We start from the raw sequence: 23,013 nt of genomic DNA on the forward strand, positions 1-23,013 counted from the left end.
ATTCCATCACCTCCACTAGCTTTGTTTGTAGTGATGCTTTCTAAGGCTCACTTGACTTCACATTCCAGGATGTCTGGCTCTAGGTCAGTGACCATACCATCATGATTATCTGGCTCGTGAAGATCTTTTTTGTACAGTTCTTCTGTGTATTCTTGCCATCTCTTCTTAATATCTTCTGTTTCTGTTAGGTCCATACCATTTCTGTCCTTTATCGAGCCCATCTTTGCATGAAATGTTCCCTTGGTATCTCTAATTTTCTTGAAGAGATCTCTAGTCTTTACCATTCTGTTGTTTTCCTCTATTTCTTTGCATGATCGCTGAGGAAGGCTTTCTTATCTCTCCTTGCTATTCTTTGGAACTCTGCCACTGTTTAATACCACTGTATTAAACACAGGAAATTCAACCATCTAGAAGGCAAGCCTATATCTTTTGACATATTAACTCTAAAAATTTTAATATGTCCCCTGACAGAGCTGTAGAAGATATAACCAATGGTTCTTTATACATTATCCTAACGATTTCTTTCCCTATGTCACCCTCCGTCATCTTATGTCACCAATTACTTACATTAGAACTCCTGGTTTAAGCAGAATGATTTAGTAGAAAGAACCTAACTTTTTTTCTATTGTAGTATGATTGATTTATAGACTGTGTTAGTTTCAGGTGTACAGGAAAGTGATTCTGTTATACATATACATATATGTAGTCTTTTTTCATATTCTTTTCATTTTTTCATATTCTTTTCCATTATAGGTTATAAGATATTGCATACAGTTCCCTGTACTATATAGTATGGCCTTGTTTTTATCTATTTTATATATAGTATTGATAGTTTGTATCTGCTAATTTCAAACTCCTAATTTATCCCTCCCCCACCTCCTTTCCCCTTCGGTAATCATAAATTTGTCTTCTACATCTGTAAGCCTGTTTCTGTTTTGTAAATAAGATCATTTGTGTCATATTTTAGATTCCACATATAAGTGATATCATATATTTGTCTTTGTCTAACTTACTTCACTTAGTTTGATAATCTCTAGGTCCATCCACGTTGCTGCAAATGGCATTATTTCATTCTTTTTACAGCTGAGTAATATTCAATTGTATATACATCCCACCTCTTCTTTATCCATTCATGTGTCAATGGGCATATATGTTACTTTCACATCTTGGCTATTGTAACTAGTGCTGCTATGAACATTGGGATGCACATATACTTTGTCCTAGAGTTTTCTCCAGATAAATGCCCAGTAGTGGGATTGCTGGATCATATGGTGACTTCATTTTTAGTTTTTTAAGAAACTTCCATACTAGTTTCCATGTGGGCTGCATCAATTTACCCTCCCACCAACAGTGTAGGAGGTTTCCCTTTTCTTCACATCCTCCCTAGGACATTCTGACTACTGTGAGATAAGTAGTTTTGATTTGCATTTCCCAGATAATTAGTGATATTAAGCCTCTTCTCATGTGCCTTGGGCCACCTGTATGTCTTCTCCGGAGAAATGTCTATTTACGTCTTCTGTCCATTTTTTGACTGGGTTGTTTGGTTTTTTTGTTATTGAATTGCCTTGGCTGTTCATATATTTTGGAAATTAAGCCCTTATCATTCGCATTGTTTGTAAATATTTTCTCCCAGTCCATAGGCTGTCTTTTCATTTTGTTTATGGTTTCTTTCGCTGCACAAAAGGTTATACATTTGATTAGGTCCCATTTATTTATTTTTGCTTCTATTTCTATTGTCTTGGGAGACTGACCTAAGAAGGCATTGCTACACTTTACGTCAAAGAATATTTTGCCTACAAGAGCCTGAACTTTTAAGTCTCACTGACCTGGCTCTAAATCTTAGCTTTGCCATTTATTAGTTGTATAACTTCATACAAGTTACTTAACTCTTTTGACACTATTCCCTTACCTTCATAATAAGGATAATGGTACCAACCTTAATGGAGTAACATGAGGTATAAATCAGAAAAATCCACATAAAGTTTCTTATACATAGCCAACAGTCAGTTCATTTTGCCATACCTTTGTTTTGAACTGATACATGTCTTCATATTCAACAACTGTTAACTGAGTATCTGCTAAGTGCCAGATACGCTATCAGGTTCTGGGAATAAAGCAGAAGACATAGCCGATAAGGTATCCACAACGTAGGAGAAAGGACATATATAACAGAAAGTAAAAATGTCATTAACCATGTGGTAAGTGCTATATCACAGATGGATACAAGGTTCAGCTCTGCCCAAAGGTAGAAGGTAGAAAGATAATCAGAGAAGATGATGTCTGAGCTGGGGTAAGGGCTGAGTTAGTTGTCACCCATGGAAGATGGTTGAACAAGGGCTCAGCCCCACTAAATGCAAGGTGAGTTTGAAGAAAAACAGTAAAAACAACTTCCATTAATTTAAACATATTCTATTTCAATAATCCTTTCTCTCTTCCATTTCTACCCAAATACACACACATATTCCCAAAGGAGAGAATGGTATTTCCACTATCAAAAAGAAATCAAAATCCAAACTGATTCTTTTTCAGCCTTGTATTCATTTGTTCATTAATTTTTCAACCAAATAGTTTGTTTAAAATCCACTTTACATCTAATGCTGTGAGAGGATTACAACAGTGCAATGGAAACACAGGCCCCACCTTCTTCGAGCTTATACTCCAGCAGAGTTTCTGTCTAAAGCTTTAAAGAGCCCTCTCCTCCAATATCCTTCTCAAGTGCCATACAGAGGACTGTGATGTTTACAGCTTATTCATATTCAAGTTATTTGTTTACAGAAAATGAGAGCTGGGTGCTCCAATAATTAGAATCATCGGGTCCAAACCTCTCTACCAATAATTCAGAGTACACAAAAGCTAAGTTGACAAATACTACTTCCCTCTCTTTGTTCATTAATACTATTATTAGTATCTTAATTTTTAAAACTAACAACTCACTATAGCTATTTTTAAGAACTCTAGATTAAAATTATGTTTTTAAATATGGCATTCAAATGTAAAGTTTCATACACACAAACTCACAGTCCCTTAGCTTTTAAAACTACACCCCCACTCAGAATTTCATTAAATGAGTTAATACACAGAAAGCACTCAGAAGAGTACATGCACTTAAGTGTTAAGTGTTTGCTCTTAGTCTTACCATTTTAATTTTTGTAGTGCTACTATTATCACTAAGAAATTAAAATGCACCAGAGTCCCATAGTAAGTGCAAGTACCATTTTATAAACAAAGAAAGAAAATAGAATGTAACTAATATAATACTAATACCTTTAAGAATAGAAATCTTGTGTCCTTACTCTCAGATTTTTATAGTAAAAGTCTGACTACATTATATAGCTGATGAACTACATTAAAAATTTTATTTGTATTGATTTACAATTTATACCTTGTGTACATTCAGAGAGAAATTGAGACATCTTACAATAAAAACACATAAACAATAGCAGCACTATTCACAATAGCCAAGACATGGAAATGACCTAAATGCCCATCAACAGATGAACAGATAAAGGAGATGTGGTACATTACTCAGCCATAAAAAAAGAATGAAATGATGCCATCGGCAGCAACATGGAGCAACAGAGACGGACCTAGAGATTATCATACTAAGTAAAAGTCAGAAAGTCAAATAATGTGATTATCACTTATATGTGGAATCTAACACATGATACAAGTGAACTTATCTGTGAAACAGAAACAGACTCACAGACAGAGAGAACAGACTTGGGACAGACAAAGGGGAGTGATGTGGAGGGAGGGATGGATCAGGAGTTTGGGATTAGCAGATGCAAACTACTATATATAGAATGGATAAACAACAAGGTCCTAGTGTGTAACACAAGGAACTATATTCAATATCCTGTAATAAGCCACAATAGAAAGGATATGAAGAAGAATATATATATATGCATGCATAACTGAATCACTCTGCTGTACAGAAGAAATTAACACAACATTGTAAATCAATTATTCTTCAATAAAGTAAATTTTTAAAAACTACATGAACATGGGAATTTCCTGGAGGCCCAGTGGTTAGGACTCCATGCTTTCACTGCCAAGGGCCCAGGTTCCATGCCTGGCCAGGAACCTAAGATCCACAAGCCATATGACTCCACCAAAAAAGAAAAAAAAAAAAAAAAGAAACATGAACAAAATTTAACCAAAGATGTGTGAGGCTTATGCATTGGAAACTACAAAATGCTGTTAAAAGAAATGTAAGAAGACCAAAATAAAGGGAAAGATGTCCATGCTCAAGGATTGAAATTCTTAATATTGCTAAAATAGCACTCATTATCAAATGGCTCTACAGATTCAACATAATCTGCATCAAAATTCCAATTGCCTTTTTTGTTTTTTCTTTTTTTGCAAAAATGGACAAGCTGATACTAAAACTCACACAGTAATGCCAAATAGCCATTTAATCTTGAAAAACAAAAGGCTGGTGGTCTCACATTCCCAATTTCAAAGGGAATGGCAACCCACTCCAGTACTCTTGCCTGGAGAAATCCATGACCAGAGGAAACTGGTGGGCTACAGTCCGTGCGGTTGCAGAGTCAGATAAAACTGAGCAACTAACACTTTCACTTTCACTACAATATTACAGGAATCCAAACAGTGTAATATTATATAAAGATAGATGTACAGATCAACAGTGTAGAACTGGGAGTCCAGAAAGAAACCCCACACATCTATGGTTAACTCATTTTTGATGAGCATGCCAACACTATTCCACAAGGAAAGAGCAGTCTTTCCAACAAATGGTTCTGAGACAACTGGATATAAGTGAATTGGGATCCCTACTTCACACCACAAACAAAAATGATTTCTAAATGGATCAAAGACAATGTAAAAACTAAAATTACAAAAACTCTCAGAAGGAAACATAGCAGTAAGTTTTCATGATTTTAGTTCACACAATGGCTTTTTAAACACAACTTCAAGAAGAGCACAAGTGACGAAAGAGAGAAACTGGACTTCAACTCAAAAACTTCTGTATGTCTAGGGACACTACAAAGGAAGTGAAAAGACAACCCACATATGAGAGAAAGAATTCACAAATGACATACCCAATAAGAGTCTGAAGTGAAGTGAAAGTCACTCAGTCGTGTCTGACTCTGTGACCCATGGACTATACAGTCCATGGAATTCTCCAGGCCAAATACTGGAGTGGGTAACCATTCCCTTCTCCAAGGGATCTTCCCAAACCAGGGATTGAACCCAGGTCTTCTGCACAGAAGGTAGATTCTTTACCAGCTGAGGCACCAATAAGAGTCTAGTATCCAGAAAATATAACACTTACAACTGAATAATTTTTTTTTAATTAACAGGTAAAGGACTTAAGTAGACATTTTCCCAAAGATGTCAAACGGCTAATAAACACTTGAAAAAATGTTCAACATCACTAGCTTTTCAGTTCAGTCCAGTCACTCAGTCATGTCTGATTCTTTGAGACCCCTGGACTACAGCACGCCAGGCCTCCCTGTCCATTATCAACTCCCAGAGTGTACTCAAACTCATGTCCATTGAGTTGGTGATGCCATCCAACCATCTCACCCTCTGTTGTCCCCTTTTCTTCCCACCTTCAATCTTTCCCAGCATCAGGGTCTTTTCAAATGAGCCAGTTCTTTATATCAGGTGGCCAAAGTATTGGAGTTTCAGCTTCAACATCAGTTCTTCTAATGAACACTCAGGACTGATTTCCTTTAGTATGGACTGGTTGGATCTCCTTGCAGTCCAAGGGACTCCCAAAAGTTGTATCCAACACCACAGTTCAAAAGCATCAATTCTTCAGCGCTCAGCTTTCTTTACAGTCCAACTCTCACATCCATACATGACTATTGGAAAAACCATAGCTTTGACTAGGCAGACCTTTCTTGGCAAAGTAATGTCTCTGCTTTTTAATATGCTGTCTAGGTTGGTCATAACTTTTCTTCCAAGGAGCAGGTGTCTTTTAATTTCATAGCTGCAGTCAGCATCTGCAGTGATTTTGGAGCCCAAGAAAATAAAGTCTGACACTGTTTTCACTGTTTCCCTATCTATCCGCCGTGAAGTGATGGGACTGAATACCATGATCTTAGTTTTCTGAATGTTGAGTTTTAAGCCAACTTTTTCACTCTCCTCTTTCACTTTCATCAAGAGGCTCTTTAGTTCTTCACTTTCTGGAGTAAGGTTGGTGTCATCTGCATATGTGAGGTTATTGATATTTCTCCCAGCAATCTTGATTCCAGTTTGTGTTTCATACAGCCCAATGTTTCTCATGATGCATTCTGCATTAAGTTAAATAAGCAGGGTGACAATATACTGCCTTGACATACTCCTTTCCCTATTTGGACCCAGTCTGTTGTTCCATGTCCAGTTCTAACTGTTGCTTCCTGACCTGCATACAGATTTCTCAAGAGGCAGGTCAAGTGGTCTAGTATTCCCATCTCTTTCAGAATTTTCCACAGTTTATTGTGATCCACACAGTCAAAGGCTTTGGCTTAGTCAATAAAGCAGATGTTTTTCTGGAACTGTCTTTCTTTTAGGAATACATAAATCAAAAGCACAAGGAGTTCCTACTATACACATACTAGGCTAGTTATAATCCCAAAAAAAGGAAAATAAGGATTGACAAGAATATGGAGAAATGGGAACCCTCATCCATTGTTAGTAGGAATGTAAAGTGATACAGCCACTGTGAAAACCAGTTTGGTAGTTCCTCAAAAGTTAAACATAGAGTTAAGCTATGACCCAGCACTTCCACTCTTAAGTACATACCCAAGAGAATTGAAAACATATATTCACAAAGAGGCTTATAAACTACTGCGCATAGAGGTATTAGTCATAATAGCCAAAAAGTGGAAACAACCCAAATGTCCATACACTGATGTATGGAGATATATATAAACCCATACAACTGAATGTTACTCCACCAGAAAAAAACAATGAGGTACTGATTCATAGTGCAACACAAATGAGCTTTGAAAATATTATACTAAGTAAAAGAAGCCAAGCACAAAAGGCCACATTATATTGATTCCATTTATGTGAAATGACCAGAACACTGTTTATGTGAAATGTCCAGAACAGGCAAACCCATAGAGAAAGAAAGTAGACTATCATTTGGCTGCAATGAAGAGAGAATGGGGTAGGGTGGGTGTGTACAGTTTTTTTTTAAGTGATAAGAATCTTCTGGAGTTAGATGGTGGTGGTGGTTATACAACATTGTATATATATTAAAAACCACAGGATTGTACTCTTCAAATTGGTTCAAATGGTGGTTACCTGAATTTATTCTCAATTAAAAAAATTTAAGAAAAATATAAATGTACAACATGTAAATAACATACAGATGAGAATCAAAAGTAGAAGGAGAAATCACAAACCAGAAGGAAGGAATAAAACAGAGTGAAACCAAGCAAAACTTATATGGAAGTTGGTTCTCACATCAGTTCATACAACAGAAACTCATTATAATCAAAATTAGCCTTGAATGTTCCATAGAAGACACAGCCACACTGTGTCCAGATGAGCCCAACACAGCATCAGCAGAAACGTCCACCAGCACTGGAAGCTGTGTCCATTAGCTTCTGATGAGAAAAACCACCAGCAAAATACACCCATTCCATAATTATGAACTTGAAAACAATTAAAATGTATTCTTCCTCCTGATTCTGTCAGGGGAACAATTCTGCTCAATGTCCAGAATGGCCTCACTCACATTTTGAGCACTTGCAGGCTATCAGCCAGGGCACCTCAGGAGAAATGGGTGGCAGAACTAAGATCCCATAAGTCACAAAGCATGGCCAAAAAAAAAAGAAGAGTCGAGTACAGAATTAGGTAAATAGATATGATCCTTGAGCCATATCTGATAAATGCGCTTAAGTTCATTTTCAATAAAAATTAAATGAAATTCAGACTTACTCTCCAACATGTGAAAGAAATGTAAATATTACATTAATAATATAATAATCAACATATTTGCTGTAAAAATTTTTGAAGGCTAAGTATTTTCAGATACACCCTCCTGAATGATCTAAGATAACAGAAAACACCAACAATTCCAAAGATCTACAGCTTCACACTAGAAGCATTTACATTTTGAGATTCTGACTTCATCTGATTTACGTCTTGCTTCTTGACTTCCTAATATTTCTGCTAACTTTGAACTAACAGTCCTTTGAACTAACAGACTGCTATATATAAGAATTACTAAGGCCCTGCTGCTGCTGCTGCTGCTGCTAAGTCACTTCAGTCGCGTCCGACTCTGTGAGACCCCACAGACGGCAGCCCACCAGGCTCCCCCGTCCCTGGGATTCTCCAGGCAAGAACACTGGAGTGGGTTGCCATTGCCTTCTCCATTGTGTGAAAGTGAAAAGTGAAAGTGAAGTCGCTCAGTCGGTCTGACTCGTAGCGACCCCATGGACTGCAGCCTACCAGGCTCCTCCATCCATGGGATTTTCTAGGCAAGAGTACTGGAGTGGCTTGCCATTGTCTTCTCCGACTAAGGCCCTAGCAGATGTCTTTTTCAGTATTATTTCCACCAAATCAGAAAGCAATAAAAAACAGAGTGGTGACTGATGTGGTTCTCAGTTCACAATATGAACTGCACAAGTAAGCACTAATATTTTAAATCAGTGAAATAGGAAAACAGATTCACAGCAACTGAACAAAAATCTTCGAAGACTGGGAAGATACTCTAAGACAGGGTACTACTTTTTTCAACACCACCATCCTCACCCCACCACACACAGAGCACAGATTCCAGGAAGGCTGGTGAAAATAGTTGCTTAAATATCACCAAATGTACACATGAACTTCTACAAAATACATTTTAAATTACCATTCATTTAATATATTTGCTTTATATTATAGTTTCAAGTTGAAGTTCAGTTCAGTTGCTCAGTCATGTCCGACTCTGCAACCCCATGAACCGCAGCATGCCAGGCCTCCCTGTCCATCACCAACTCTTGGAGTTTGCCCAAACTCATGTCCATTGAGTTGGTGATGCCATCCAGCCATCTCATCTTCTGTCATCCCCTTCTCCTCCCACCCTCAATCTTTCCCAGCATCGGGGTCTTTTCAAATGAGTCAGCTCTTCACATCAAGTGGCCAAAGTATTGGAGTTTCAGCTTCAACATCAGTCCTTCCAATGAATACCCAGGACTGATCTACTTTAGGATGGACTGGTTGGATCTCCTTGCAGTCCAAGGGACTCTCAAGAGTCTTCTCCAACACCATGGTTCAAAAGGTAAAGTTGAAGTTACCTTATCTTAAAAAGTATAAAAGGCAATTTTTATCTCCCAGCTGGAATTACAGAATGCATATCTGGTCTGCAATCTACTGAACTGATCAAAACATCAAGTCATACTGTTATAAGAATCTGGACACTGTCATTCACATTCCCTCCCTAGCTTTGCTCAAGAAGTGCCAAACTTGCTACCCATATCAAAATCTAAGAAACTGAATTTATCAGTTTTTCTATCATTATAGGAAACGTGGAAGGCTTCCCTGGCAGTCCAGTAGTTAAGACTCCATGTTTCCACCGCAGGGGGAGAGGTTCAATCCCTGGTTGGCAAACTAAGATCCCACATGTCAGGCAACACAGCCGAAAAATAAAAATAAGTAAAAAAAGAAAAAAGAAACACTGAGCACCACCTACAGAAATAGAATACTTCCAAAGAAGTCTCTCCATCTCTCCTCTACGATGGTAGCTGAATGAGCCTAATACAGACGCATTCCCTCTGCCCAGTGTTACAGCAGAACTCATATTCTTCCTTACCCTGGCTGAAACGATTCACTTCAATGGTAAATGTTTCATTCCAAAATTAGAAATAAAACAAAGTACCCAAATACCCCCAAAGAAGGTAACACACTAATTATTCTAAATTCTCAATCCCGTCCTCTCCTGCCATCTCCAACATTTGTGGCCTGTAGCTTTCCCTTCTTTGGTGTACCTGATGTCTCTCTACTGGATCATCCCCTTTGGTACAGAAGCATCACATACATTCCCAAAAATAAACCTCTGCCTTGACCCACAGTCACCTCCAACTACCGTATCACCTGAGTCCCTTTACAGCAAAAGCTCTTGAAAGACAGGATTAGGGTTGCTATCCCTGCTCCTCAACTCATGTGCTGGCCTCAAACTGCTCCAGGTGCGTTTCTGTCTCATCAGGCCACTAAGATTTCATGTGTCAAAATCACCAAGAACAGCCTTGTTGCCAGAACCCGTGATCACTTCCCAGTTCTAGTCTCTCTCCCCTGCTGCCCTAACAGTGTTAACACAGCTGACCATTCTCTCCTTGAAATGCTTCGCTTCTGTTGGTTCTCTGTGACACCAAAGTCTCCTTGATTTTTCTCCAATCTTAGAGGCTGAACCTTCTCAGTCTCCTTTGCTGACCTCTGTTTTCCTCCTTTACTTCTGAACACTGGTGTGCACCAGCACTCTACCCTGGGCTTGTTTTGCTTCTTCATCTATGAATCCTCCTCGGAGGCAGCCTCATCCAGTTCCACGGCTTGACATACCACCTGTGGTAATAACCCTGACATCTCCATCTTTAGCCCTGTTGCCAAGAACCTCAGATTTATATATCCAACTGCAATCCTGATATCTTTATTTAAATATTTAGCAAGTATCTCAAATGTAACATGGCTACAATGGAGTGCTATATAGTCCCCGAAAATTTGCTCTTTATCTAGTCTTTGATGTCTGAATAAATGGCCTCACCATCTCCCCAGCTGCTCAGCCAAAAATCTAAGAGCTATCATTGATTCATTTCTCTCTTTCATACCTCAACTCTAATCCATCAGCATGTTCTTTTGACTGTGGAAGTGGAAGTGTTAGTCACTCAGTCGTGTCCAACTCTTTGCAACCCCACGGACTGCAGCATGCCAAGCTCTTCTGTTCATGGAATTCTCTAGGCAAGAATCCTGGAGTGGTAGCCATTCCCTTCTCCCGGGGATCTTCCCAAAACAGGCATCGAACCCACATCTCCTGCATTGCAGGTGGACTCTTTCCCACTGAGCCACCAGGCTCCAAAATATTCTAATATCCTATGAATATTCAAGACTCCACTTCATACTTTTCCCTTCAGTGCAACAGACTGATTGCACTAATGGCTCTTATTGTAATGCCTCCCTGAATCTTTTCATACCTCTCTGTATACCTGCTCTTTGGCAATGCCCCTCATACTAGCTGTCGATGTACTCAAATAACCTGCCTTGACTAATGTGACAGTAGCAAATGGAACACCAGCTAAGGCTTAAAAATCTGCCTGCCCATTTCTACTTCCTTTCTTGCTTCTTTATTATGACCATGAGACTAGGACTGGGCCAGCCTGAGAATAAGAATAGAGTCATATAACAACACCACACAGAGGAGAGCAGAGTTGTCCCAGCCATCTGAGTTGAGGCCATCCTAGACAATCAGCAACCAGCTGGCCCTCCCAAACATATCAGGGAAAGCAGGCAATATGGCAGAGTTGCCTACCTGACCCACAGCTGATCACAGACATGAGCAAGCTCTGTCAGGATCAGCTGAGCCTGGCCCAGAAGAGCCGCATTACCCAACCATTCCACTGACTGAGCAAAAATAATCCTTTTTTCTGTATGTCACTAAGTTTATGGGGATATCTGTCACACAGCATTACTGTGGCAATAACTGATATAGACACCATCATCCCTTGTCAGGACTATTGCAATATCCTCCTGTTAGGTCTCACTACTTCCTTCCTCATCTTCTTACAATCCTTTTTCTATTCATCAATCAACACAAACTTTTTTTTGGTTGCACTGGGTCTTCTTTGCTGCACACAATCTTTCCCTAGTTGCAGAGAGTGGGGGGAGACTCTTTGTTGTGGTGTTCGGACTTCTCATTCCCATGGCTTCTCTTGTTGCAGAGCACGGGCTCTAGGCACATCGGCTTCAGCAGTTGCAGCGCACGGGCTTCAGCAGTTGCAGTGCATGGGCTCAGTAGTTGTGCCTCATGGGCCCTAGAGCACAGGCTCAGAAGTTGGACACACAGGATTAGCTGCTCCAAGGCACGTGGAATCTTCCCAGACCAGGGATTAAACCCGTGTCCCCTGCTTCAGGTGGATTCTTATCCACTGTGTGACCAGGGAAGTCTCAATCAACACAAACTTATAAAAACATAAACCAGCTTATGTCCTCAGTTCTGCTTAAACCCTCTAATGGATTCCCTGAACTCAGACTAAAAATCTCTTAATTTAGGACACCACCTACCTGTCCAACCTCATCCAGTGCCACTCTCTCCCTGGCCCACTCTGTGTCAACCCACAAAAGCCTTCTTCCTGTCCTTTACACATAGCAAATCCATGGCATGTTGGGGGGAGGTGGTCTTTGCAAATCATGTTACCTCTATCTAGAAAATCATTCCACCTGCTCTCTCTTGCTCACTCTTAACCAATAACTTCTTGTAACTCAAATTCAACCTATATGCCACTTTCACCAAAAGACCTTTCCTTGACTGTTGTTGTTTAGTCGCTAAGTCATGTCTGACTCTTTGCGACCCCGTGGGCTGTGGCTCCTCTGTCCATGAAATTCTCCAGACGAGAATACTGGAGTGGCTTGCCATGCCCTCCTCCAGGGGATCTTCCTGACCCAGGGATGGAACTTGTGTCTCCTGCATTGGCAGGCAGATTCTTTACCGCTGAACCACCACGGAAACCCTCCTTCCCTTGACTACACAATCTAAAATAATCAGTCACCCTGATTAAATTAAAATACGGATTTTAATTCTCTGCATCATACTTATTACTACGCAGGATTTCTGTTATTTGTTTTTAATCGTGCGACCTCCACACTGACTCTAACTTCCTCATAAGCAGGAACCTAGTCTGTGTGTTCACCACTGGATCCTCAGCTTCTAAAACAGTTCCTTCACACAGTAAGCACCCATTAAATACTTGATGAATGTTACCTGACATGGAATAAATAAAAGATCAGATCCTTTCTGAAATCAAGTTTTTCACACAGAGAATGGGCTGGGCAAGCTGAAATGGCAAGGGAGAAAAGACAGACTGATTCTGAGAAGGAATTTTAGAAGCAGAGAAAAAAACTCACCTAATAGAAGATGAAGTTAAGCATGTGGACTCTGAAAACAGCCTAGAATGGAAGCCTGGCTTTGTTGCTTCCTAGCTATGTAAACATGGATATATCACTTACTTCTCTGAGCTTGCCTCCTCATCTATAAAATGGGGTAATAATTACTACTTCACAGAGTTGTTGTAAAAATTAAATATGTGTAAAGTGCTTAGCACAGGACATGGATCATAGTAATTACTCAACATTAGTGATGATGATGGTGGTGGTGCTGGTGATATCTAAATCAGCCCTGATATTGATTAAACTGGCATAATCCATAGTATCTCATCTCACTCAACCTGTTGAGTCTATCTAATTTTTTTTCAATATTTAGGCATTCCATATTGTCCCTTCTCACCAAGAATGGAATCTGCATAGGACCTAGAGCCTGAAGAGCTGGGTTCTGGCTCTACCACTAACTAGCTGGGTCACCCTGGGCAAGTCACCAACTTCCCAGAACTGAAAGTTAGCCTGTCATCAGCTCTGTCCATCCCCGAGGCAGAAGGGGCAGGAAACAGTATGCAAAAGTAGAGATACCGGTGTAACATTAGAGACACAGAGGCAGAGTGATGGGACAGGAGGCAAGCACGCTGCTCAGGGGCTTCCCTGGTGGGCCAGTGGCCACGACTCCAAGCCCCAAACCCTGGTTAGGGAACTAGATCCCACCCCCTTCAGCTAACAGCATTCAAATGCTGCACCTAAAGATTCCGCAAGTCCCACATGCCACAAGGAGGACTGCGGATTCTGAGTGCCACAACCAAGGCCTGACACAACCCAATAAATAAATATGTATTGTTTTAAAAATCACTCCTCTACTCCAGAGCACAAACAAGAATGTCTGCACACCTTAACTCAAAGCTTCCCAAACTGTTTCAGAACACTACGAACTTGTCAGATAATACCAGGCCACACTCTCACAAGGGCAGGCACGTGGGCTGATTTTATTCTTACTGACCAGTGGCCAGCACAGTGGCCAGATCATACTATTACAGTGTGTGTTGATCACATCCTTGCTGAAATGGACAAATTTATTAGGGAAATCAGGGTTAATCAATGTCTAAATGGTTCCCTGTGTGCATTTCACAGAACCTCTTAAGACATGAATAGGCTCTGTGAATCATATAGAATACTTTCCAATCTTATTTGATCACAGAACTCATTCCGTTTCCCTTGAACCTGATTAACATCTCCCAGAGTTGTAGTATTCTACAGAACAGTTTGCGAAACACCTTAACACAATTTTTTTTTTTTTCGGCCATGCCGTGTGGCTTGCAGGATTTTAGTTCCCTGACCAAGGACTGAACCCAGGTCCCAGCAGTGAAAGTATGGAGTCCTAACCACTAGATTGCCAAGGATTTCCCAAGCTTACATAATTTAAGTTGTTTTTACCATCATGATATAAACATCTTACTCTTAATACATAAGATAATTAAAAGGCCAATTGTACTTTGATTCACATCTAGTACATGGTTGTTTCACACCAAATCCTGTACCTCTAAATCACCCATCACCAAGCAGACCTCGATCTCTCCCATCTCCTAAGAAGCAGATGTCCTGCTGGTTTCTCTGCCTGCTCCCAGCACCCTCACAACCAGTTTGCTCCACAGATTCTCCCACCTTTTCTTCTACCACCCACCCTCTCTACATCCTTAGTCTTACTATGAACTTCCTTCAACTGCTTTAATTACAACTCTTCTCCTTTTATAATCAACCTAACAGGTTTTTATCTTATAATCTGTACTATCAACCTATGCCTGAAAACTTCAAAGTACTTCTCCCTTTAATAATAAAGGCTGGTCCGTCGCTTGCATTCTCCACACTGGATCCTCTTTTGGGTTACTCCTTAATCTTAACTACATATCATCATGTCAAATTCTACCTGGGTTCCCTCTTCCCATCCTACCATCTGTTTCCAAGAGCTCAAGGACATAGATGTCTTCCTTTCCCCATGCCTTTGTTTGAGTTCTCTCTGCCTAGAAGAGCACCTGTTGAAATCCGGCCCATTTGTTAAGGTCCTGATCACAGGTAATCTCTTTTAAGGAGTGTCCCTGATATACCACTCTGGTCACAATTAGCTACTCCCTTTAAGTACCTCAAGGCAACTGGACAACTTATCACAGATATATAAAGCTAGTTGTACAGATGAATGCAGAGACGGCAGAGTTGGGAGAGAAAACCATGAACCAGGTGAGTCTAACAAGCAGCATGACCATGAGGTCAGTGACAAAAGGAGAAATCAGAAGGGTATTTGCATGAATGGCTTGAATGCTAAAGGAGAAAAGCTTTTACATGTCCTGGAAGGAACAAAGGGAAGCCAGGAGAAGGCTACAGAAGAGCCAGCTGCAGAGGAGGGAGTGTTCTCACTCTGTGTGGCTGGGCTGTGGGAATGCTGATTCACAATGGAACAATGCCCTCAGAGGGCCACCGGAAAGATGTGGGCAGGAAGCCAGTAGAAGGCTGGAAGCTCAGAATCACAGGGGAGTTGAGAATACATAAGAAGGCAGCTAATCAGAAAGGCTGGGAGCCAAGGAAACTAGGGATAAGAGGCAACGCTCTGGCCTAAACTGGCTGAGATCCCAGAGTGTCAGGGGCCAGATGAGTTAAGCATTCAACAATCTTTGATCAACACTCAAACGTAGGTTGATGAGTAATTGTTCTAATGTCTACAAAGGTCCGATTTCCCTAATGTTCCACTCATGGCACAACTGACATCTCCGTGTGTGGGCTGTGCCACAGGGGTAGTGGATTGGGGGGAGTACCAGGGAGGGGCTGGGTGTGGAATCTCCCTTCATGGGGGCAGGGCTCACAGACTGAAAAGGGAAGAAACAAGCTGAATATGTACAGGGTCTACAGGGATCAAAGACCTCCAAGCATAGAGCAGACCACAGTAGGCACCCAGGCCCAAGAAGTAGTGAATTCATCTAGCTGTCAGACAGAGAATGGCAACAGGAAATGCACGACAAAAATATCTTCTAGTCTGTCTATTAGTTAGCATTTTCAATTCCAAACAACTAGATTTGTACACACAACAACAGCAAAAAGGAATGTATTAGCTCACATAACCAAGAAGTCCTGGATGCTTCAGGCACATCTGAATGCTGGGGTTCAAATGTTGCAATCTGTGCTCTCACCACCACTTGGTACTTCTCTCTGCGTGTCAGCCTCATTCATTCCCTCCTCCTTCAAACAGCTGCCTCCATGTAGTAGAAAGATGGCCACCAGAAGTTCTAGGTTACATTACTTCAGCAGCCTAAAAATCCCAGAGGGGAAAAAAATGCCTCCTCTCTTAAACTGAACCAGAAAAAGAGCCTGAGTGAGTGAATCTAGGCCATGTGCTCACCTCTGACCAATCACCTGGCCAGGTAAAGAGGAACTTCTCAGATTGGCCAAAGCTGAGTCACATGACCATCCTTGGCATTGGTGTCAACCCCACCCAAACTACATGGACTGTGAATAGAAAGTTCCCCAAAGGAAGGAAGTCTGGGCAAAGACAGTGTAGTGACTTGTCAGTCAGGCCCCAGATACCAAAAGAGAAGCCCAGTTTTTGTCACTTAAACCATTAGAAGGACTTTGAAGTCAGAACTGGTTTTAAATTTCAGTTTTGCCACTGACTAGCTGTGTATGTATATATGTTCAGCCGCTCAGCCGTGTCTGATTCTTTGGGGCCCCATGACTGTATCCCACCAGGCTCCTCTGTCCATGAGATTTTTCAGGCAAGAATAGTGGAGAGGGTTGCCATTTCCTCCTCCAGAGGATCTTCGACCCAGGGATTGAATCTACATCTCCTGTGTCTTCTGCATTGCAGGTGAATTATTTACCACTAAGCCACCTGTGTGACCTCAAGTAAATTACTTAATTTCTCAGTGCCTCAGTTTCATGCTTATAAAACAGTACCTACCTTCTAGAGATGTTTGGAAAGATTAAATGAAATAACGCACATAAACTGCTAAGCATAATGCTTGATGAACACGGATCAATAAATAGTAGCTATTATCAGTAATAATAAAAATCATGACAATTATTATTCAGAACAAGGGCGCCACATGAAGGATTAGTTGTGACTTGGTGAGAGAGAGAGCCATGTTAGCAAACTTGGATAAATCAGCCTCAGGTCAAGATTCATTAAGGGCAACTCAGGCTACAATACAGGGGCCCTGAATGAACTCTGAGATGATAATTCAAATCAGTGAATGTGTTCAGAACCTATATACTATGTGCCAGCCACTGAGGATAGAGTGATGAGTGAGTGAGATACATGGCTCCAAGGTAAACTACCATGAAAAATGACTATGGCTTTGTAACATGATTTTGGGGAGAGGAGAGGGTGACTGAAGCTGCTTCCTTACTTTTAGCCGTAGGCTGTGAACACTGGAAGAGTCCTGAGCATACAGGAGAAAAATGTCAGGCCCCACTGCTGGAATGCTAGGAAGGTATACAAGGACTGCAACCACTGCCCCCTCCCCAAAAAATGCCTTTGCATGAATTAGGAAATTATGTCTCTTCATTTAGACACTTCACTTCCATCCTCACAGTAAACACATCTACCAAATTGTCCACCTGAATGACATCCCAGAGTTTTGCCGTGAATAACTTGCACAACAGTACATGGTAGCCCTGGGTATAGGCAGGGAAGATGACATGGGGGCTTGAAGGGATCAAGGAATAGGAGGGATAGAGAATCTGGAGTCTCCAGGCTTTTGGAGACAGAGAGTAACTTTTGCTATGGGGCTGCTCCATTTAATATGGTAGACACTCACCACAAACAGCAATTAAGCATTTGATATGTGGCTATTACAACTGAGGACTAATTTTTAAATGTCATTTTAATTAATTTTAATTTAAAATTTAAAACTGAAGTGGTGTAAAATATGTTTCCTAACTTTGTTTGATAGGATTACATTTTACTTTATCCACTGTACTGCATAAGATATTCTATTGAATTGCACTGCATTGTATTATACTGTATTGCTCATAGTAAGTTCCTGAGTTATTTCTAGTATCACATTAATAACTTTTATATGATTATATGGTAAAATATTTTTTATGTAGTGAGTTACCCAAAATATACTATTAAAATTAATTTCACTTGTTGTGTTTTGCTTTTTTTTAATGTGGCAACTAGAAACTTCTAAATTACATGTCTGGCACACAGAATATTTCTTTTTTAAAAATATGTATTTATTTATTTGGCTGCATGGGTCTTAGTTGAGCATGCAGGATCTTTAGTTGTGGCATGTGGGATCTAGTTCCCTGACCAGGTATCAAACCCAGGCCCCTTGCATTGGGAGCATGGAGTCCTAGCCACTGGACCACCAGGGAAGTCCCTCACAAAATATTTTTATTCATCAGTGCTGCTGTGAAGACATCTTAGGACCTATAGTGCGAAGGGGCTTGGAATGATACCCAGGGGAACTGGTTGCTTTTAGTTTTGTTTGAAGCAGATCTCTATGTTTTCTTCCAGGTTGTCCAACTCTGTTGACCAGGAAGGAAAATAACAGAGGGAGCGGGCAAGCAGGTAGCTCAGTATGTGTAGCTCAGGAGAGCTTGCAGAGTACACTGGAGTCAGACTGTATTGTTCTGAACTCTGGCTCTACCACGTAACCAAATTTCCCGAGTCTCCTTCAGGCTCTTCATCTATAAAAATGCCCAAAATTATCTCGTGTACTTTATAGGGATTGTTGGGAGGGTTAAATGAGATAATCCAATGTAAAGAACTGAGCATGGAGTCTGGCACATCTTACATGCTCAGTTAACTACAAGGGGGCCACTGGAGCATTATTTGGAAATAAAGAAGGTGCAAATGAAAGCTCTTCCTGTACAACAGAGCTTGGGTTGCCATGGCTTAAGAAGGTACACCATGTCCACGTGTCTCCTCAGCATTTACCTTTCTAGACAAAAGAACTGCACAGAATTATTTACTCAATCCTCTATGCTGCTGATTAATATATTGCTTTTTTCTAAGTCCATTATGTTTTTAAGGTACATTGATGAAACAATCTTACCTGCTTAAGGATCGTGAAAACTGGTAAGGTAGCATTTCTGAATTACGTGTAACAACAGCTAAGATGTAGCTAGCTTTTTTGTTCCAAATCCTACAGTGAATCAATGTCTTCAGTTAAGAATTGACAGTAATACCTGAATCTCATTCTTGAGTAAACTAGAACATCCATTTGTATGTACAGACGGATTCATTTTACCTAAATGCTTTCTTTACTACTTCCCTGACATTTTGCATGAACTTGAGACCAGCAATTTGGCTTCTTATGTCCCAAAAGGTTCAGGTTGACTGTAAACTTGGGAGTTTACACTATGTTCTCCCTCTTCTACATGTTTTACTTTAGAAATAGTAATAAATAAACTAACTTTCTCACATTTGTAATCTCAGACATGTCCATCTATGCTTAACCTCTGTTCTGTCTTCCAGTCCCCTCCCTATTCCTGACTTTTAAAAATATTTCTCCCAGCCTCCCTCTGACTAAATTTATTTAATGGCCTTTGTGTGGAGTCTTTTCACAGTTTATCCCTAACTTCCATAACTATGCAATGTTCCTCAAGAACTCTAGAGAATTTGTCAAACACGATTCCTCCTCACAAAGGAGTAGCCTATCCCAGCAAAAGGTTATATCTGCTTAAAAACTGTAAAATCCACTTTCCCAACACATAAACTTCTGCAGAATTTGTTTTAGATTCCACTCATCCCACAAGTTCAGTTCAGTTCTCGCTCAGTCGTGTCTGACTCCTTGCGACCCCATGAACTGCAGCACGCCAGGCCTCCCTGTCAATCACCAACTCCTGGAGTTTACTCAGATTCATGTCCATTGAGTCGTGATGCCATCGAACCATCTCATCCTCTGTCGTCCCCTTCTCCTCCCACCTTCAGTCTTTCCCAGCATCAGTGTCTTTTCAAATGAGTCAGTTCTTCCACAAAGACCAAGAAAAATTCCACAGACACCACATTAAGTTTATCGTCTGATTCTCAACAAGGCATTATCCTCTATGAGGCTCACTTTTTTCATCTGTAAAATGGGCATAATATACATGTGTTAAGTTGCTTCGGTCATCTCTGACCCTTTGCGACCTATGGACTGTAGCCTGCCAGGCTCCTCTGTCCATGGGATTCTATAGGCACAAATACTGGAGTAGGTTGCCATCCCCTCCCGCAGGGGAATCTTTCCAACCCAGGGATTGAACCCACGTCTCTTACATCTTCTGCCTTAGCAGGTAGGTTCTTTATCACTAGTGCCACCTGGGAAACCCATAATTTAGATGTCCTTTGCTAAATAGAGCAGGCCATCTCATTACTCATGAATGTATATAAAACACTCTGGGAAAAGCTCAAAGTCTTTTACAAGCATTAGGCCATGAATCTTTCTGAAGTGGACTGTTAATTAGGTGTCATTATGCTTTGTTTAATAGATGGAAAACCTGAGGCTTGGGAACACAATACCACATAATGGCTATCTTAGAAATCTAGCCTAGGCTTTACACAGCAGACTGAGAGATTGCGGGGAGTTGGGGTAGGGATCTGAATAGGAATTCACTCTGCTCCAGTTCTTTATCAAGAAACTGCATTACTACAAAATTCTCTCCTGTTACTGGTTGCCCTGCCCCTCCTACTTCCTCATGCAGTCCAGTAATGGGGAAATGGGTGGGAAAGTCGGAATTCCCTACTGAACATATAATGCCTTCCCCACTTCCGTGAACCCTAGACCAGATACTAAAGACAAATTTAGTTTCACAGATCTCATTACAAGTCCTCCACATTTTGTTACTGATCCCTGGAAACTTTTCCTATCAGACATCCAACAAAATAAAGAGGCTGTAGACATTTATCAACAAGAACACAGTCTCCGCAAATAAACCTGTCAGGCTACTCCAGCTTTACTATCTGACCTACAACTGGGTACATGGCGTGGCCTCAAGAACTCCAGATAAACCTTATGTCTTCACCCAAAAGAGATACCGTGGATCCAAAAGGTCAAAAAAGAGGTAATGGAAATTTTATATAGCCAGTGAGCTTTTACAAACTATTATTATGTACCTGCTGACAATGATTAATGGAAACTAGAAATCCTTTAATCCCAGAGTGGTATTTTGAAAAATATTTCCTGAGAAAACAATTCCCAAACGGGAAAAAGATAAAGCAACACTATTTACTTAAAGACAAACAAAAAATATGTCCAACAATTGGGGAGTGGTTCGAAAATATCATTGCATATTAACAAGACAGACTGTCAAAAGGCTATTAAAAATGATAATTATTCCTATAAGAAGATGACTATTTTGAAAACTGTTACCCAAAGAATAGCATGTCTAAGTATAATCTCATAAAGTATGTGTGTGTGTTTATGTATCTATATATGTGTTATACATGTAAAGATTATCGAATTTAGAGTTACATAAATGGTTGCACACAATGCTCCTTTGGTTAGTTATTTTCTAGAAAGTTGTTAAAGATTTGTAGAAAGTCAAATGATGATAAAGATGATGGAGAGGGGAGTTTACCAAGATTCTCTCTGGAACAGTTTGGGGGTTATTTTAAATCTCTTTTTTGCAAGCTTCACTATTGTTCACAATTTTTTAACAATGAATATATAAAGTTCTATAAAATGACTTCTTTTTAATGATGGCAGGGAGAGTCCAGAAAGCACACTGAGAGCTGAGGAATGCTAGTGGCAGGCAGAGTTCCATCCTTGGTCTGGGGGTGGAAAGCGGGATGTGTCACCAGCTGAGCCTCAAAAATCTTCAGCTATGATTCCAGAATCTATGAACAAGAATTCTTTAATGCACTGCTTCTGTAACTGGCTTAAATTTGTGACAAATAAGCTGAATATCATTTTAAAAAAGTAAAAAGCATTCATACCTAAAACTTACATATCTAACAGCACTCAAAACTCAGTTAAATTGTTTTCTTTTTCTCTGCATGCTTAAAGGATCAAGCATTTTTATTACTCAAGGCAGGAAAATAAAATAGAAAGCCAACTGCCTTCTATGAAACAAAAACAATCCCAATGGTAAAAACTAACTCTGCTGCTGCTGCTGCTAAGTCGCTTCAGTCATGTCCAACCCTGTGCGACCCCAGAGACAGCAGCCCACGAGGCTCCCCAGTCCCTGGGATTCTCCAGGCAAGAACACTGGAGTGGGTTGCCATTTCCTTCTCCAATGTATGAAAGTGAAAAGTGAAAGTGAAGTCACCCAGTCGTGTCCGACTCTTAGCGACCCCATGGACTGCGGCCCACCAGGCTCCTCCATTCATGGGATTTTCCAGGCAGGAGTGCTGGAGTGGGGTGCCACTGCCTTCTCCAAAACTAAATCTACTGCGTGCTTAAATTATTTGCAGAATAATAAACACTGAAATCACTACTATGTAGGAAAAAAAAAACCACAATTTAACTTTGGGGTTCAGTTCAGTTCAGTCTCTCAGTCGTGTCTGACTCTTTGCGACCCCATGAATCGCAGCAAACCAGGCCTCCCTGTCCATCACCAACTCCCAGAGTTCACCCAAACTTATGTCCATCAAATCGGTGATGCCATCCAGCCATCTCATCCCCTGTCATCCCCTTCTCCTCCTGCCCCCAATCCCTCCCAGCATCAGAGTCTTTTCCAATGAGTCAACTCTTCGCATGAGGTGGCCAAAGTATTGGAGTTTCAGCTTTAGCATCAGTCCTTCCAAAGAACACCCAGGACTGATCTCCTTTAGAATGGACTGGTTGGATCTCCCTGCAGTCCAAGGGACTCCCAAGAGTCTCCTCCAGCACCACAGTTCAAAAGCATCAATTCTTTGGCACTCAGCTTTCTTCACGGTCCAACTCTCACATCCATACATGACTACCAGAAAAACCATAGCCTTGACTAGATGGACCTTTGTTGGCAAAGTAATGTCTCTGCTTTTCAATATGCTATCTAGGTTGGTCATAACTTTCTTTCCAAGGAGGA

At 40.6% G+C, this 23,013-nt stretch overlaps 1 protein-coding gene across 3 annotated transcripts in view; it reads right to left on the reverse strand.

Annotated features, from left to right (window-relative positions):
- The window catches only part of TEC (tec protein tyrosine kinase), a 170,350-nt gene that overhangs the window by 139,685 nt on the left and 7,652 nt on the right, over positions 1–23,013 (reverse strand). The window contains exon 1 of one of the 3 annotated variants that reach the window (XM_010858890.1): positions 16,136–16,718. The exons of 1 other annotated variant lie outside the window; for it this stretch is intronic. In XM_010858890.1, coding sequence (XP_010857192.1) covers positions 16,136–16,168 — 33 coding nt within the window. In that variant the 5' untranslated portion in view covers positions 16,169–16,718. Of the gene's footprint in view, positions 1–2,022; positions 3,491–16,135; positions 16,719–23,013 lie in introns of those variants that run through there. One more of the 3 variants, XM_010858891.1, reaches the window with a different exon arrangement.

The sequence above is a fragment of the Bison bison genome, unplaced genomic scaffold, assembly GCF_000754665.1.
Source record: "Bison bison bison isolate TAMUID 2011002044 unplaced genomic scaffold, Bison_UMD1.0 scf7180017864451, whole genome shotgun sequence".
Lineage (NCBI taxonomy): Eukaryota > Metazoa > Chordata > Mammalia > Artiodactyla > Bovidae > Bison > Bison bison.